The 15,631-nt window shown below is 44.3% G+C and overlaps 1 protein-coding gene across 1 annotated transcript in view; it reads right to left on the reverse strand.

The window, feature by feature from the left end:
• Positions 1-15,631, reverse strand: part of LOC141270731 (uncharacterized) — a 58,758-nt gene that overhangs the window by 21,500 nt on the left and 21,627 nt on the right. The window contains exon 7 of the mRNA XM_073680827.1: positions 2,442-2,498. Within this exon, the coding sequence (XP_073536928.1) occupies positions 2,442-2,498 (57 nt within the window). The remainder of the gene's footprint in view (positions 1-2,441; positions 2,499-15,631) is intronic.

The following is a 15,631-nucleotide window of genomic DNA, read 5'->3' on the forward strand; positions in this document are numbered from 1 at the left end:
CCTGCAACCGGCTTCCTCCATCAAGGACAGGAAACCAAACTGAGGCGAGAGGGAGGGCTGCCCCCTTTTAAGCCTGTAGGTTTCCTGTCCTTGGTGGGCGGATTCCCTCTCTCGTGGTGCTGTCATGGTCGACCGATAAAAATGGCACCATTTTCCGAGACCGGTAGCGTCTCCATTTTTTGTGATCTGGGGCCGAGTGAGAACTTATTTATTGCGCGCCGGGCTGATGTTTTTATTGATGCCATTTGGGGATAAATCCGATGTTTTGATCGCCAGTTATTGCATTTTACTGCAATGTTGCGGCGACCAAAAAAATGTAATTCTGGCGTTTGGAATTTTTTTCTCGCTACGCCGTTTACCAATCGGATTAATTCTTTTTTTATTTTGATAAATAAAAAAAAAAAAAAAGACTTCTCCCAACCCTTACTATACACCGATGGAAATCTGTACAGCCTAGGAGCAGTATTAGCACAAATTCAAGAAGGCAAAGAACGGGTGATTGCATATGCTAGTCGGTCACTGAGAAAAACTGTAAAGAACCCTGATAACTACAGTTCATTCAAGTTAAAGCTGCTGGTGCTAGTCTGGGTCATTACTGAAAAGTTTGCCGAGTACCTGTCGGGGTCGGAGGTTCAGGTGCGAACCGATAGCAATCCTCTTGCTCGTCTACGCCGTTTACCAGTCGGATTCATTTTTTATTTTGACAGATCAGACGATTCTGAACGCGGCGATATCAAATATGCGTATGTGTTTTTTATTATTATTATTTACTATTGAATGGGGCAAAAGGGGGGTGATTTACACTTTAATATTTTTTTTTTTTTATATTTTTAAAAACATTTTTTTTTTTACACTTTCTGCTTGCTTCAATAGTCTCCATAGGAGACTAGAAGCTGAATTATTCTAATTGCTTCTACTGCATACAGGCGACGAGCAGATCGCCTGTATGCAGGAGAAATGCTCCTGTGCTATGAGCTCTGACCACTAGGCCTTATTGTCCAGTTGCGTTTGGCCAGCACAAAGGCTGTGCTGTCGCGATTGCCACCGGGTGTCAGCTGATTTTACCAGCTGATCCCCGGCACTATGTGCCAGGAGCAGTCCCGCACCACTCCCGGCACAATAACCTCCGAAATACTGCGATCGCAGTCAATCGCAGCATGTATGGGGCAAGCAGAGGTAAGAGCACCCCTCTTACCCTGTATCGGCGACCCCATGCTGTGAGCACAGGGTCCCGATCGTTGCCATGGTGACGCGTTGCAAAAAATTTTTTTTTTCTATAAAACTGTTTTTATTGTGTAAAAGCCACAAAACATAAAAAAAAACAATATTAATTGTGGTATCGCTGTGAACGTTCTGATCCGAAGAATAATGCTGCCTTATCAATTTTACTACACGCGGAATGACTAAAAAAAATACAATTCCTGTATTGTTGGTTTTTGTCTATTCTGCCTCCCAAAAATCGGAATAGAAAGCAATCAAAAAAGGTCACGTGCCCGAAAATGGTACCAAGAAAAAAATGTCAACTTGTTTCGTAAAAAACAAGTCCTTACATGACTCTGTCAGCCAAATTATGGAAAAATTATAGTTCTTAAAATATCGCGATGCAAAAACTAGTCTTTGCAAAAAAAAAGAAGTTTTTTTTAGTGTGTGACAGCTGTCAATCATAAAAACCCGATATAAATCTGATATCGCAGTAATTGCACTGACCTTAAGAATAAAGTCATCTAATCACTTATACCAAACGAGGAACGGCGTAAAAAATAAACTCTAGGGTCAGGGTTGTGCTAGGGTCAGGGTTACGGTTATGGTTCAGGTTGTGTTAGAGATGTATTAGGGTTGGTGTTAGGGTTGTGTTGGGGTTGGGATTTTTTCAAAAGTAAAGTAAAAAAAAAAATCATGACGATATGGCGACTAGTGTTGAGCACAAGTGCTTGCTACTTGAGTTTGCATCGGGTACTCGGGTATGCACTCCAAATGCGACATTGCGTCCGCTCTCAATTCCAGCTAATTTTGCGTTCAAAAAGTCATACAGTACTCCTTACCTTCCGAACCCTGCCGTGCGCCCAAACAGTGTTTTTTCCCCACACATGGAGTATCTGCGTACTCCGGAGAAATTGCACAACAAATTGCATGGTGCATATTCTCCTGTTACCCTTATGAAAATGCAAAATTGGGGGCCGAAAAACATTTTTGTGGGAAAAATGTGAAAATTTTATTTTTACGGCTGAATGTTATAAACCTCAGTGTAGCACCTGACCTGGGGGTTCAAGGTGCTCACTACACATCTAGATAAGATCCCTGAGGGGTCCAGTTTCCAAAATGGTGTCACTTGTGGTGGATGGGGAGGGGTTTCCACTGTTTAGGCACATCAGGGTGTGAGAGCAGGAATTATACTTTATCCTAACTCCATTTTGATTTTTGTATGCGCATCTTCTGCTTACCAGGATGGAGTTTGAGCTGGTATGTTTGAGATAAGGAGTCTTTTGGAATGTCTTTGCCTAAAGAGAAAACAAAGAAATGAAAATCAGAAAAGATGGGTGTCAGTAGTGTTACCTTTAGCCAATTAGATGTTTGCTAATGCCAGCACATATATAGAGATAAGCTGAGCCAATTATATTATATTATATAATAAACACAGATCTAGCCTGATGCTCAAATGTATCAGTCGTAGTTCTTCCGTGCACGTATTTGAATTTACAATCTAATCTGGAACAGGCTCAACGTCTCACATTATGTGGCGAAAACAAACCTGGCGCAACGAACAAGGACCCGCTAATTTAAAGGATACTTTATCCAAACATTTTACTGGTGCCTAAACAGATTGACAAATCAGGACTGCTGCAGCAAGGTAAGAAGTTTTACTAGAACGGACTGAGATATGGTGGAAAAACTCTAAATCTGTAACTAGAAGCGAGTTGGAGGAAGAAAAACATGGTGATAAGTTTTAGTATGTTAAAGTATGTAACAAAGATGGCGTTGATCCCCCTGCCGCTCCCAGTTTGACTCCACCCCTTACATTGTCCCTGAAGGGTGGAGACTTGTTTTGTATGTGGTGTCCCCTTTTGGCACATACCAACCATTAAACCTCCTACTCCTAAAATAGGATTGTACCCTTTTAGTTAATGCCTCACAATCCATTTGCATAGTGAGCCTCCCCTTGGCCAGTGTCCCAAGTGCTACGCCCCCATAATTCTCGGTCATGCCCCCACTGAATATTATGCCTGCACTGGAAGGGAATAACGCCCCTTCAGGCCCTGCCCTGCCTTCCAGCACCTCCCCTGACACAACCCAAATGGATGCAGCAGTTATCGGTCAACCTTTTGCTGCCATGAAAGACTCACTAGGACAACTACCCAGTCAGGGTGGGCAACTCATCTTAACCCCCCCCTCCCCACGCGCGCGCTGCTCGCCTGCAGCTCTCGCCCAGACTGCTATCACCAGCCCTCACATCCCAGTCTGGGGGACCAGAGACTATACAGCCCCAGGAGTGTGTGACGTCCCTGTAATCCTAGTTAAATGCTGGCCATGATGAGTAGAATGCCAGACCCTGGCAGGACTTAGTATATCAGAATGTCTAAAGTTCACACCCATTTACTGTCCTGTGTCACTGTTAAAGTTTTAAAAGCACTGATTAAAGAGCCACTAATATTGTCCCACAGAGTACCCGGCTGTTATACAAAGTAGCCAAGGGTGTGTAACCAACAAATGCCGTGAATAACAAGGCAAAAACCCAGTCCAGAGCTCCACTTCTGTATGACCAGTCCTGGCAAGGGCAAATAAATTCCACATGTTATAATTGTGAGAAGCCTAAAAAACACACAAACTGCAGTCCAAGGTCTGGAGGGAGAGGAGAGCGAGATAACCCCCCTCCTTCCACCTTCTCCAGACGGGAGGGGGAGAGTCAATGTCTCACTAAGAATCCTATTTCTGCTGTATCAGTCTGCTAATATTTCTTTAACTTTCTCTCACTGCTTACATCTCTCATGCTGTTACTGCCATTCTGTCTCAGTACTGCTGGACATCTGAGAATTTAATGTGCCCTCCTCATGCCGGATAACCTCACCATTCATGTTGCACTACTCTTAATCCAGTCACCTTGTTGCCTCTGGAGGGGGGGGGGGTGGTATTGAAATGTGGGTGATCTGCTAAATAAGCCACAAGAAGAACATGACTGTGTACAAATAATGTCCCACGGGGGTTTCAGTCATGTTACCGACGTCCAACTAGGTAACCCAGACCATGAGCTCTTTGTGGATGGATCGCGGTATGGCGTGGATGGCCAGTTGTACACTGGATATGCTGCCGTTTCCCTTCATGAAACCATAAAAGTTGGACAGGGCAGGAGACAGGTAAGACATGCAAGACAAACCAACAAACTTGCTTCCAGGTCATCTTTTTGGCAAACAGTATTCACCATTTGTATCTGTGCCATTTATTTTCTGGTTGCTACAATCATCCACATTCACCGTTCTCCCACAAATGCGGCACACTTCATCCATATTAACCCCTCACTCCTCTCTTCTCCTATGTACAGTTGTCATGCTCTCTTCACAATGTTATACCACGCAGATCCATTCATTCCCACCATACAACGCAGGAAACGCTCTCACAAATCACTCAATCATCTGCTCACTCTCTGTATCTTCCTTCTATTAGTCGCAGGTGATATTTCTCCCAACCCAGGACCCTCCAGTAATAATAACACTAACTCTTTCCCTGTTACATTCAGAAACCCTGCTAATCTCATTAATATTCCCTGCATATCTTCTGTCTCATTCAACTGTGCCCTTTGGAATGCACGCTCAGCTTGTAATAAACTCTCTTACATCCATGACTTTTTCCTCTCTAATTCCCTCAACGAAACCTGGATCCAGCAGTCGGACACCACCGCCGCTGCAGCTCTCTCCTATGGTGGCCTACATTTCTCTCATACCCCGCGACCTGACAGCAGATCAGGTGGAGGTGTTGGTCTGCTTCTTTCAACAAAATGTACTTTTCAGGTTATCCCCCCTGTACCCTCCCTTATCTTCCCGTCCTTTGAGGCCCACACAGTCAGACTCTACCGGCCCTTCTCCCTGCGAGTGGCGGTTGTCTATCGCCCCCCAGGTCCCCCCCGTCAATTCCTGGATCGCTTTGCTGCCTGGCTTACAAATTTTCTATCCTGCGACATCCCCACGATAATCATGGGAGACTTTAACATCCCAATTGGCGATCCTCTTTCCCCATCTGCCACGCATCTTTTATCATTAACCTCCTCCTTCGGCCTTTCACAGCTTGCTAATTCTCCTACACATGAGGACGGGAACACATTGGACCTGATCTTCTCCCGGCTTTGCTCAGTACATGACTTTACTAACTCTCCCCTTCCACTCTCTGACCATAATCTTCTTTCATTCTCTGTCAAGAACTGTGACTCTACTCAAGACACTCCCACCGTCCACACTTATAGAAATTTACGCGCCATTAACACCCAGAAATTTATAAAAAGGTTGCAATCATCATTGGCCCCAATCTCCTCCCTCTCATGTCCCGACTCTGCATTGAAGCATTATAACAAAATAATGCTATGCGCCCTGGATGAAGCCGCACCTCCTACACAAAGAACAATTCGGCATAGACGGCGACAACCCTGGCACACGCCTCAAACACGTCTTCTCCAGAGGTACTCCAGGTGCGCTGAACGGCTGTGGAGAAAATCAAATCTGCCCGAAGATTTCCTCCACTATAAATTTATGCTGAAAACATATAACTCTGCCCTTCACCTCTCCAAACAAACCTACTTTAACAACCTCATCATCTCACTTTCCAATAATCCTAAACGACTCTTTGACACGTTTCATTCTCTCCTCAATCAAGCAGCACAGGCCCCGACCACTGACCTCAGCGCTGACGATCTGGCTAACTATTTCAAAGAAAAAATTAACCATATCCGACAGGAAATTTTCTCCCAATCCCCAAATGTTATGCATGCTCCCCCCCGCCACATTGTATCTTGCTCATTTTCTCACTTCGAACCAGTCACGGAAGATGAAGTGATCAGGCTCCTTGCATCTTCTCGCCCTACCACCTGCACCAGCGACCCTATTCCCTCACATCTCCTTCAGTTCCTTGCTCCAGCTGTCACCTCTCACCTAACTAAAATTTTCAACCTTTCCCTCTCATCTGGTATCTTTCCCTCTTCTTTTAAACACGCCAGCATACAACCATTACTTAAAAAACCATCCCTCGACCAGAACTGCACGGCCAACTACAGACCTGTTTCCAATCTTCCCTTTATCTCTAAACTCCTGGAACGCCTGGTCCACTCCCGTCTAATCCGCTATCTCTCAGACAACTCTCTTCTTGACCCTTTACAATCTGGTTTCCGCTCTTTACATTCTACTGAAACTGCCCTCACTAAAGTCTCTAATGATCTACTAACAGCTAAATCTAATGGTCACTACTCCCTGCTGATTCTCCTGGATCTCTCTGCAGCATTCGACACTGTGGATCACCAGCTCCTCCTCACTATGCTCCGCACTATTGGCCTCAAGGACACGGTTCTCTCCTGGTTCTCCTCTTATCTCTCTGACCGCTCCTTCTCTGTGTCTTTTGCCGGCTCCTCCTCCTTCCTACTTCCTCTTACTGTCGGGGTTCCTCAAGGATCAGTCCTAGGCCCCCTTCTTTTCTCCTTATACACCGCTCCTATTGGACAAACAATCAGTAGATTCGGTTTTCAGTACCATCTCTATGCTGATGACACCCAATTATACACCTCTGCTCCGGACATCACCTCTGCATTACTACAAAAGACCAGTGATTGTCTTTCTGCTGTGTCTAACATTATGTCCTCCCTCTACCTAAAACTGAATCTGTCAAAAACTGAACTACTCGTCTTTCCTCCCTCCATTAATCTACCTGTGCCCGATATTGCCATCTCCGTTTGTGGCTCAACCATTACTCCCCAGCAACAAGCCCGCTGTCTTGGGGTCATTTTTGATTCAGATCTTTCTTTCACTCCTCACATCAAATCACTCGCTCGTTCATGTCATCTACACCTCAAAAACATCTCAAGAATCAGGACTTTTCTCACCTTTGACTCGGCAAAAACTCTTACTGTCGCTCTTATTCATTCTCGTCTTGACTATTGCAACGCTCTACTAATCGGTCTCCCTCTTACTAAACTCTCCCCTCTCCAATCCGTCCTGAACGCAGCAGCCAGGATCATATTCCTCACCAACCGCTACTCAGATGCCTCTTCCCTGTGCCAGTCATTGCATTGGTTGCCCATCCAATATAGAGTTTGTTTTAAACTTATCACGCTTACCCACAAAGCGCTCCATGCTTCAGTACCCCCCTACATCTCCTCCCTTGTCTCAGTCTACCACCCTACACGTGCCCTCCGTTCTGCAAATGACTTGAAACTAAAATCCTCCATAATCCGAACTTCCCACTCCCATCTCCAAGATTTCTCGCGTGCTGCGCCAATTCTCTGGAATGCACTACCCAGGACAGTTCGATTAATTCCCAATACCCACAGTTTCAAGCGAACCCTAAAAACACATTTCTTTAGACTGGCGTATCACCTAAACACACACTGTCCATCCCAGCTTTCCCCCATATTAAAATCTTCTTCAACTTCGGGTTCAAACCAACCATGCACATAAAAGCCTCTGTCAGGACTGCACACATACTGGCTGGCGACCAGTCCATGTATTATTATTTATCCTATTCAGTATATCAAGGCTGCATTATACAATATATGTACTTTTTACCTTTTGTGTCTCCCCCACTTCCTCATAGACTGTAAGCTCACGAGCAGGGCCCTCACTCCTTTCGATATGAGATATGCTTATTCTGTATTGTCTGTATAAGTCCCCCCTAAAATTTGTAAAGTGCTGCGGAATATGTTGGCGCTATAAAAAAATAAACTATTATTATTATTATTATTATAAAAGCAGAGTACCTGCCACCACACATGTCTGCCCGGGAAGCTGAACGCTGTGCCCTTGAAGAAGCCTGCAGACATGCTAAAGATCAGACTGCCACGATTTATACAGACAGCCGCTATGCTTTCATGACTATGGACGTATATGGAGAGCTGGATCTCTCCTCTCAGAGGCAAGTAAGCCTATCAAGAATGATAAATCCGTCCAACGCCTGATGGAGGACCTACCTTTACCCGAGAAAGTTGCCACGGTGAAAGTCAAAGGCCATGCAAAGGATGACTCCACTACAGCTAAAGGCAACCACCTGTCCGACCAGGCTGCAAAATCTGCAGCTTACCAATCAAGAGACAACCCTGCCAGGGTGACAGCTGCACAGGCGGACTCTGCCGCACACCACTGGTGATCTACGACCTTCTCCAGAAGCTACAACAACAGGCTGTTGTTGAAGAATTCGCCAGATGACAAGAGAAGAGAGCCGTGCAGTCACCAGAAGGACTCTGGCACGTAGGGGACAAAGGTTGCCTTCCCCAGTTCTGTATCCCATGATGGCTCAAGCTACCCATGGCAATACCCACCAGTCAAAGACTGCCATGACAGAACTCGTCCACTCCCATTGGTATGCTCCTGGGTTCAGTGTCACTGCAGCCAAACACATTCAAGCCTGTCTGACCTATGCACTCGACGCACCACAAAGATGCCTATGAGACACACACTGAGGCCCCTGTACCCATTCCCCTGTACCCATTCCAGCGTCTTCAGAAGGACTACATTTAACTTCCCAAGATGCAAACCTACGAGTATGTACTTATGTGTATTGACCTCTTGTCAGGATGCACAGAAGCATACCGTGTGTGTAAAACCACCGCCAAGGCTACAGCAAGAGACTAATTTCAGAAGTCGTCTGTTGATACGGTGTGCCTGAGACCATGAAGAGTGACAAAGGCACCCACTTTACTGGATAAGCAAAGCAGGAAATAACGCCCACCCTGGGAGTGAAAAACGCCTTCATACAGTGTACCATCCACAAAGTAGTGGTAGAGTAGAAAGATTGAATGGGACTCTGAAACTGAAAATCCAGAAAGCCATGGCCGAAACAGGCAAATCATGGACAGAATGCTTGCCGCCTGCACTCTTCACAGTCAGGTATACTCTCAACAAAAAGACAGGCCTCAGCCCATATGAGGTGTTATTTGGGTCAACCCCTAGGCTAGGGTTGTATTTTCCACAATAGCTCCAGATGCAACATGATAGGCTGTCTTCTTATGTTATTGAACTTACAAAATGCTTGTCTAACTTATATTCGTCGTTTCTAGATCCAGATTCAGTGGAAGGAAGCCACCCCCTACAGCCCCGAGACTGGGTGGTGGTCAAAAGACACTTCAGGAGAGCCCTTAAGTCTCGATTTGATGAACCTTTTCAAGTCCTGATGACAACTGAGACGGTTGTAAAGTTTGAGAGAAAGCCCAACTGTATCCACGCCTTACACTGCAGGAGAACAGCTGAGCCAAAGGAAGCCACCAAGTGATGTGGACGCACACCCTGTGCCTTATCCTTGATAAATAGGGGCTCGTTGAGGATTATGTCCCAAGAGAGAAAGAATACAAAGCTAGTTACCACTTTCTGGTTTGATACCCCAGACCCTGTAGTCCGTTATAAATTTGACTTGTGAAACATGGTCTCCTGCCCTAGGGAAGACTGGCAGCGTGGTGACACCTATAGACGCATCTAAAAGTATATATATGTCACCACCGCCAATACTGGCTATGGGTTTGATTCCAAGTCCTGGAGTATGGTGGGGTGGAACACTGGGGAAGACTGGGCCTACAACCCTTCCATAGCCCAAGAAAAGACGGACAACACGAGTAGAAGCCTCCTTACTAGAATGACTGTTACAACCAGAATACGTATCCAAACGTTGTACAGTAGAATCCTGTCTTACTTGTAAGTTTGACAACTGTCTTTCCCTATACTTGACGATAGAGAACCCTGTTGTTACAGACGCAGGACTACATATGTAATGGGCATAAATATCTTGGGGGGCACTGACTGATTAGGACACTTACCTTAAAGATATCAGGGACCGACCTATTCTAAATAAGACTGAGACTCTGCAACTTAAGACTTCCAAAGACTTTTTCCTGGTGCCCTTCCCTATAAGCAACTAGACAAACCTCATTATTTTCTTCTGCCTAATTCTGCTACAGAAGGAGAAAATACTTCAGAGTGTAATCTGCTCCAGCAGTTGTATCCCTTTATTAACCCTAAAAACGTAAAGGCCAATGGGCCCGGGAGTTACACTTGTTTCCAGAATTTAATATGTACAGTAACATTGACCTAAACCATTTAAGTTCCTCCTACTGAAGTTCTAACACCACCACTAACTTGGTACGAGGTCCTGTAAAATCAGACGGTAGCTAGGGCTGACTTGGGAAAATAGTGACTTTTATCCAGTACTGCCAGTGGGATGGGAGAGCTCTTGTGCTATTGTTAAATTCCTGATACCACTCCAGAATGTGACTCCAAATACAGACAAGTTCCACAAATATGCAACAGAAAGTCGGAGACACAAGCGTGGCACCAGCATTCCTACTTCTTTCGACCCTCACGTGTACATTGACTCTACTGAGATTCCAAGAGGAGTACTGGACAAGTTCAAAGCCAGAGATCAAGTAGCAGCAGGACTTGAATAGTTATTCCCCCATCGTTACAGCGAATAAAAATGTGGACCGGATAAATGATATCTATAAACACAAACTGTTAGATGCCAACTCTGACCAGCACATGAATATGGCACCCGTAGTTTACTTGCTTGTTGTGGCTTCAGTGTGTGTGTGTGTCCATCCAATGGTGTGACAGACAGACTGATCTGGAGAATCCGGCGAAGAAGTGTAGGAAGACCGGCTTCTTCTACTAGGGGAGGAGAACGTATCTGGGGGAGTCTGTAGATGGGCACTGCGGCTGGAACAACCACCCACTGCCACAAGAGAAGGGAATTGTGAGAGCAGGAGTTATACTTTATCTATCCTAACTCCATTTTGATTTTTGTACGTGCATCTTCTGCTTACCAAGATGGAGTTTGAGCTGGTATGTGAGAGATAAGGAGTCTTTTGGAATGTCTTAGTCTAAAGACTCAGAGAAAACAGAGAAAAGAAAGGCAGAAAGATGGGTGTCAGTAGTGTTACCTTTAGCCAATTAGATGTATGTATGCTAATGCCAGTACATATTTAGAGATAAGCTGAGCCAATTATATTGTTTTAAAGTATGAATACTAATAAATAATATAAACCTTGACCAATGATGTAATAAACACAGATCTAGCCTGATGCTCAAATGTATCAGTTGTAGTTCTTCAGCGCACGTATTTGAATTTACAATTTAATTTGGAACAGGCACAACGTCTCACATTATTTGAAAAGGGGCTCCCCAAACGCGACATGGCGTCTGCTAATTATTCAAGCAAATTTTACATTCAAGGAGTCAAATGGCGCTCCTTACCTTCCGAGCCCTACCATGTGCTCAAACAGTGTTTTTTCCCACATATGAGGTATCGGAGTGCTCAGGAGAAATTTCACAACAAATTTTGGGGTCCATTTTTTCCTGTTACCCTTCCAAAAATAAAAAAAATGGGTCTAAAGTAACATTTTTTTGTAAAAAAAAAAGTTAAATGTTAATTGTTTTCTTCCACACTCCAAAAATTCATGTGAAGCACCTGAAGGGTTAATAAACTTCTTAAATGTGGTTTGGAGCACCTTGAGGGGTGCAGTTTTTAGATTGGTGTCACTTTTGGGTATTTTCTGTCATATAGACCCCTCAAAGTCACTTCAAATTTGATGTGGTAGCTAAAAAAAAGGTTTTGTAAATTCTGTTGGAAAAATGAGAAATCGCTGGTCAACTTTTAACCCTTGTAATTTCCTAACAAAAAAATATTGGTTCCAAAATTGTGCTGATGTAAAGTAGACATGTGGGAAATGTTATTTATAAACTATTTTGTGTGACCTATCTCTCTGATTTAAGGGCATGAAAATTCAAATTTTTAAAATTGCGAAATTTTCTAACTTTTTTGCCAAATTTCTGATTGTTTCACAAATAAACGCAAGTCATATTAAATAAATTTTACCACTATCATGAAGTACAATATGTCACAAAAAAAACAGAATCAGTGGGATTTGTTGAAGCGTTCCAGAGTTATTACCTCTTATTACTGGTCAGAATTGTAAACATTGGCCTGGTCATTAACGTACAAACCACCTTCGGAGGTAAAGGGGTTAAATAAAAGAAATATACTGTTGTTCTGCCTGTGTCTCCGCTGTTGCATTTAGGTTCCTGCTTATTCTTGGCAACACATTTTTTTGTCTTCCTATGTCCATCTTATGTGGTAAAAATGCATATCTACGGCTGACTACACATGCAGATACAACAGCTTTTTGTTCCTGAGATTAATGGCATATTATATTATATAGAATTATGCTATTCATATATTTTGGTTGCTTGTGAGACGGGGTTCAGCCTTATTTTGGGCTTGTGTACTGTTGTCAATGTTTGACATTATTAAATGTTTTTAATCCTTTTTTTTGCTGCTTGTTTCAATAAAAATCATTTGATTACCTATAGTGATCCCTGTGTACATAAGCACATTTCTTTTCCAAAAACTTCTGGCCAAGTGGCAGGATCCCTACAAAGTGGTCGAAAAGGTTGGCGACGTCAACTATAAAGTCCACCATGGAGAGAGAAGGAATTTCCATGAAGTGTACCACGTCAACCTGATCAAGCCAAGGTGAGATAAAGAGCCCAAGGAAACTCCGTGTTTGGTAGCTAAGTCTGAAGCCAACATGGAAGTTGTCATGTGCCTAAAAGCAGCAGTGCTGAGAATTGCCTCATCGGAACAGAGACCTATTTTCAGAGTTGCCGGGTTGTAATTACATCATAGAACGTGAAGTCTTCACTAAGCCTCATGTCCGAAACCACATGGAGAATGCAATAACCACCGGAAGCTCAATGAAGTTTCTAAATTTGACACATATCCAATGCCCCATGTCGATGAGCTTATTGAAAAGCTAGGGCCAGCCCGGTACATTACTACTCTGGACCTCACAAAAGGGTATTGGCAGATTCCGCCGTCCAAAGAGGCCAAGGAGAATACGGCCTCTTCAACAGCAGATGGTTGTTTCCAGTATATCAGGTTGGAATTTGGGTTTCAAAGAGCTCCAGAAACCTTTCAGAGAGCTATGGACAGAATCCTAGCTCCCCACAAGACGTACGCCGCAGCATACCTGGATGACATCAATAATCTTAAGCCAGGATTGGGGAAGCTATCTAGGCATAGTCCATGCGATATTTGATGATTTAAGGAAGGCAGAGTTTTCCATCCAACTAAAAAAATGTGCCAAGTGGATGGAAGAAGCCAAGTACTTGGGCTATGTCGTAGGGAGGGAAGATATCAAATCCCAAGTAAATAATGTTGACGCAATTCAGAATTGGCCACAGCAGCTCCTAAAGAGGCAGGTCAGAGCGTTTCTGGCATCATGAGCTACTACCGTAGATTCATCCCTAATTTTGCAATTTTGCCATGATAGCGGCGCCTCTGACAGACCTCCTTAAGGGTACGAAGTCAGCTATGGCCAAGTGGTCCCCAGAAGTGGAGACAGCATTACAGGAACTGAAGCTAGCCCTGTGTAAACAGACAGTGTTAGGGGCTCCGGACTTGTCCAAGGAGTTTGGGGTACAGACAGATGCATCAGATGTCAGATTAGGTGCAGTCTTGTATCTCGAAGTGAACAGCGAAGAACACCCGATAATGTACCCGAGTCAGAAACGGTCTTCCTACGGGAAGAACTATGCCATCGTGCATAAGAAGTGTTTGGCCATAAATCCCGTGGGGGACAGAATGAGTCCCAGGAACCCCAACTCCTGTTCTTTTTTGACATAAAGAAAATAGTCCTCCAACCTTTTCAGGACGGTGCACACATGGTCCCTATATGCAGCCAGATCCCTGGAGAAGATGAGGATATCATCAATCAATGTAAAAACACAAATACCCAAGAGATAGCTGAAAATATCATTTACAAGCACTTGAAACACTGCTAGAGCATTACAGAACCTAAAGGGCATGACACAAAACTCATAATAACCCTCGGGGGTAATGAAGGCCATTTTCCACTCATTCCCATCCTTAATGCAAACGAGATTAAAAGCCCCCTGGAGATCCAGCTTAGTAAAGCAACTTGCCCCCACCAGTTGGTTAAAAAGGTAATAATAATAATAAATAATTTTTATTTATATAGCGCCAACATATTGCGCAGCACTCTACAATTAAGTCAGGGATGAGTGGAAAAGGGTAATGATTACGTATAGTTATGCAATTGAGATCAAGATAGTCAATACACGGTCTCAAACTGCCATCTTTTTTGGTCACAAAAAAGAACCCTGCTCCAACCGGGGATTTAGAAGGGTGGATGATCCGATTTTTCAAATTTTTCTGAATATAGTCCCTCAAGGCTTGCCTCTCGGGTTCAGACAGGTTAAAAATTCTGCCCTTAGGTAATTTTGTCCCCTAAATGAGCTGGATGGAACAGTCATAAGTTCTATTTGGAGGTAACTTCTGGGACGCCTTTTTGGAGCACACCTGTGGGAATTCTGCCACATACCACGGGACCTGGGAGGTGGAACCTACTACCTTAGGAGGCTTGATAATAGAAAGGGATTGGCAGTTAGAGGACCACTTAACAATATCCCGCCTTTGGCAGTCAATAATAGGGTTATGAGTGCGAAGCCAAGGGAGACCCAACACCACAGCAGTAGAAAGATCCTGTAAAATAAAAAAGCATGCCTCTTTCTTATGCAAACAACCTGTGATGATAAATACTGGTTCAGTGGTGCGATACCAAATACTCTAGGCAAAGGGAGAATTATCAAGAGAAAATGATGTTATAGAAGCATCCAAGGAAATAAGAGGAAGCTACAGCTCCTTGGCCACGGCAGCATTTAAAAAACTTTTCAGCTTCGCAATAAACAAAAGCTTAACCCTCCTTACGCTTTCCGCTAAACGTGATAACAATGGGTAAAAGCAATTTCTTTGCTAGTAGTACATGAGCACCTAAGTGGGGATCCCCAAACCCAGTGAGGCACAGTCATTTTCCATTCAGCTCCAGACGTGGAAATTCACGAACCAGATGGGGCCAGGAACTGCTTAAAAGACACTGTTGCTGACGCCATCTTTGCTGCCTTGACTACTGAGAGGTACCAACTCCACCAAGCAGCATGGGATCTCCCTCAGCCTTAGGACCGGCAAAGGGAATATATGAACTCCGCCTGAGGGACAGTTTTTCCCGACATGTGGGAGCACAGAATGATTCGGAATACATACGACCTAGCAGTACATTTCCGAGATCCCCAGAACATGGCGAACGCCCGCCTGGATCTTGACCCATTATAGCACCCTCGGTGGGAAGATATGTAGAATGGCTAGTAGGAGCCAGGTAGCAAAGCAGTAATTGGTCTCAGGGCGTAGCAGGGGCCCGGAAGGTTCCGATGGTGCCAAAACCGCCTCCCAAGAGGAGGGGATCTAGGTCCAGCTCAGGTGGCAGCAGGAGAGTGACCCAAAGGTCTTAAATTTTCATGTAAACCATGGCTTATTGCTTTTTTACGGGGAGGTCACGAAGACATATCTTGTGGGGAGAAGTCTAGGAACAGAGAGGCCCACTTGC

This window comes from Phyllobates terribilis, unplaced genomic scaffold, assembly GCF_046119375.1.
Source record: "Phyllobates terribilis strain yellow unplaced genomic scaffold, ASM4611937v1 Scaffold_5__5_contigs__length_657084704, whole genome shotgun sequence".
Lineage (NCBI taxonomy): Eukaryota > Metazoa > Chordata > Amphibia > Anura > Dendrobatidae > Phyllobates > Phyllobates terribilis.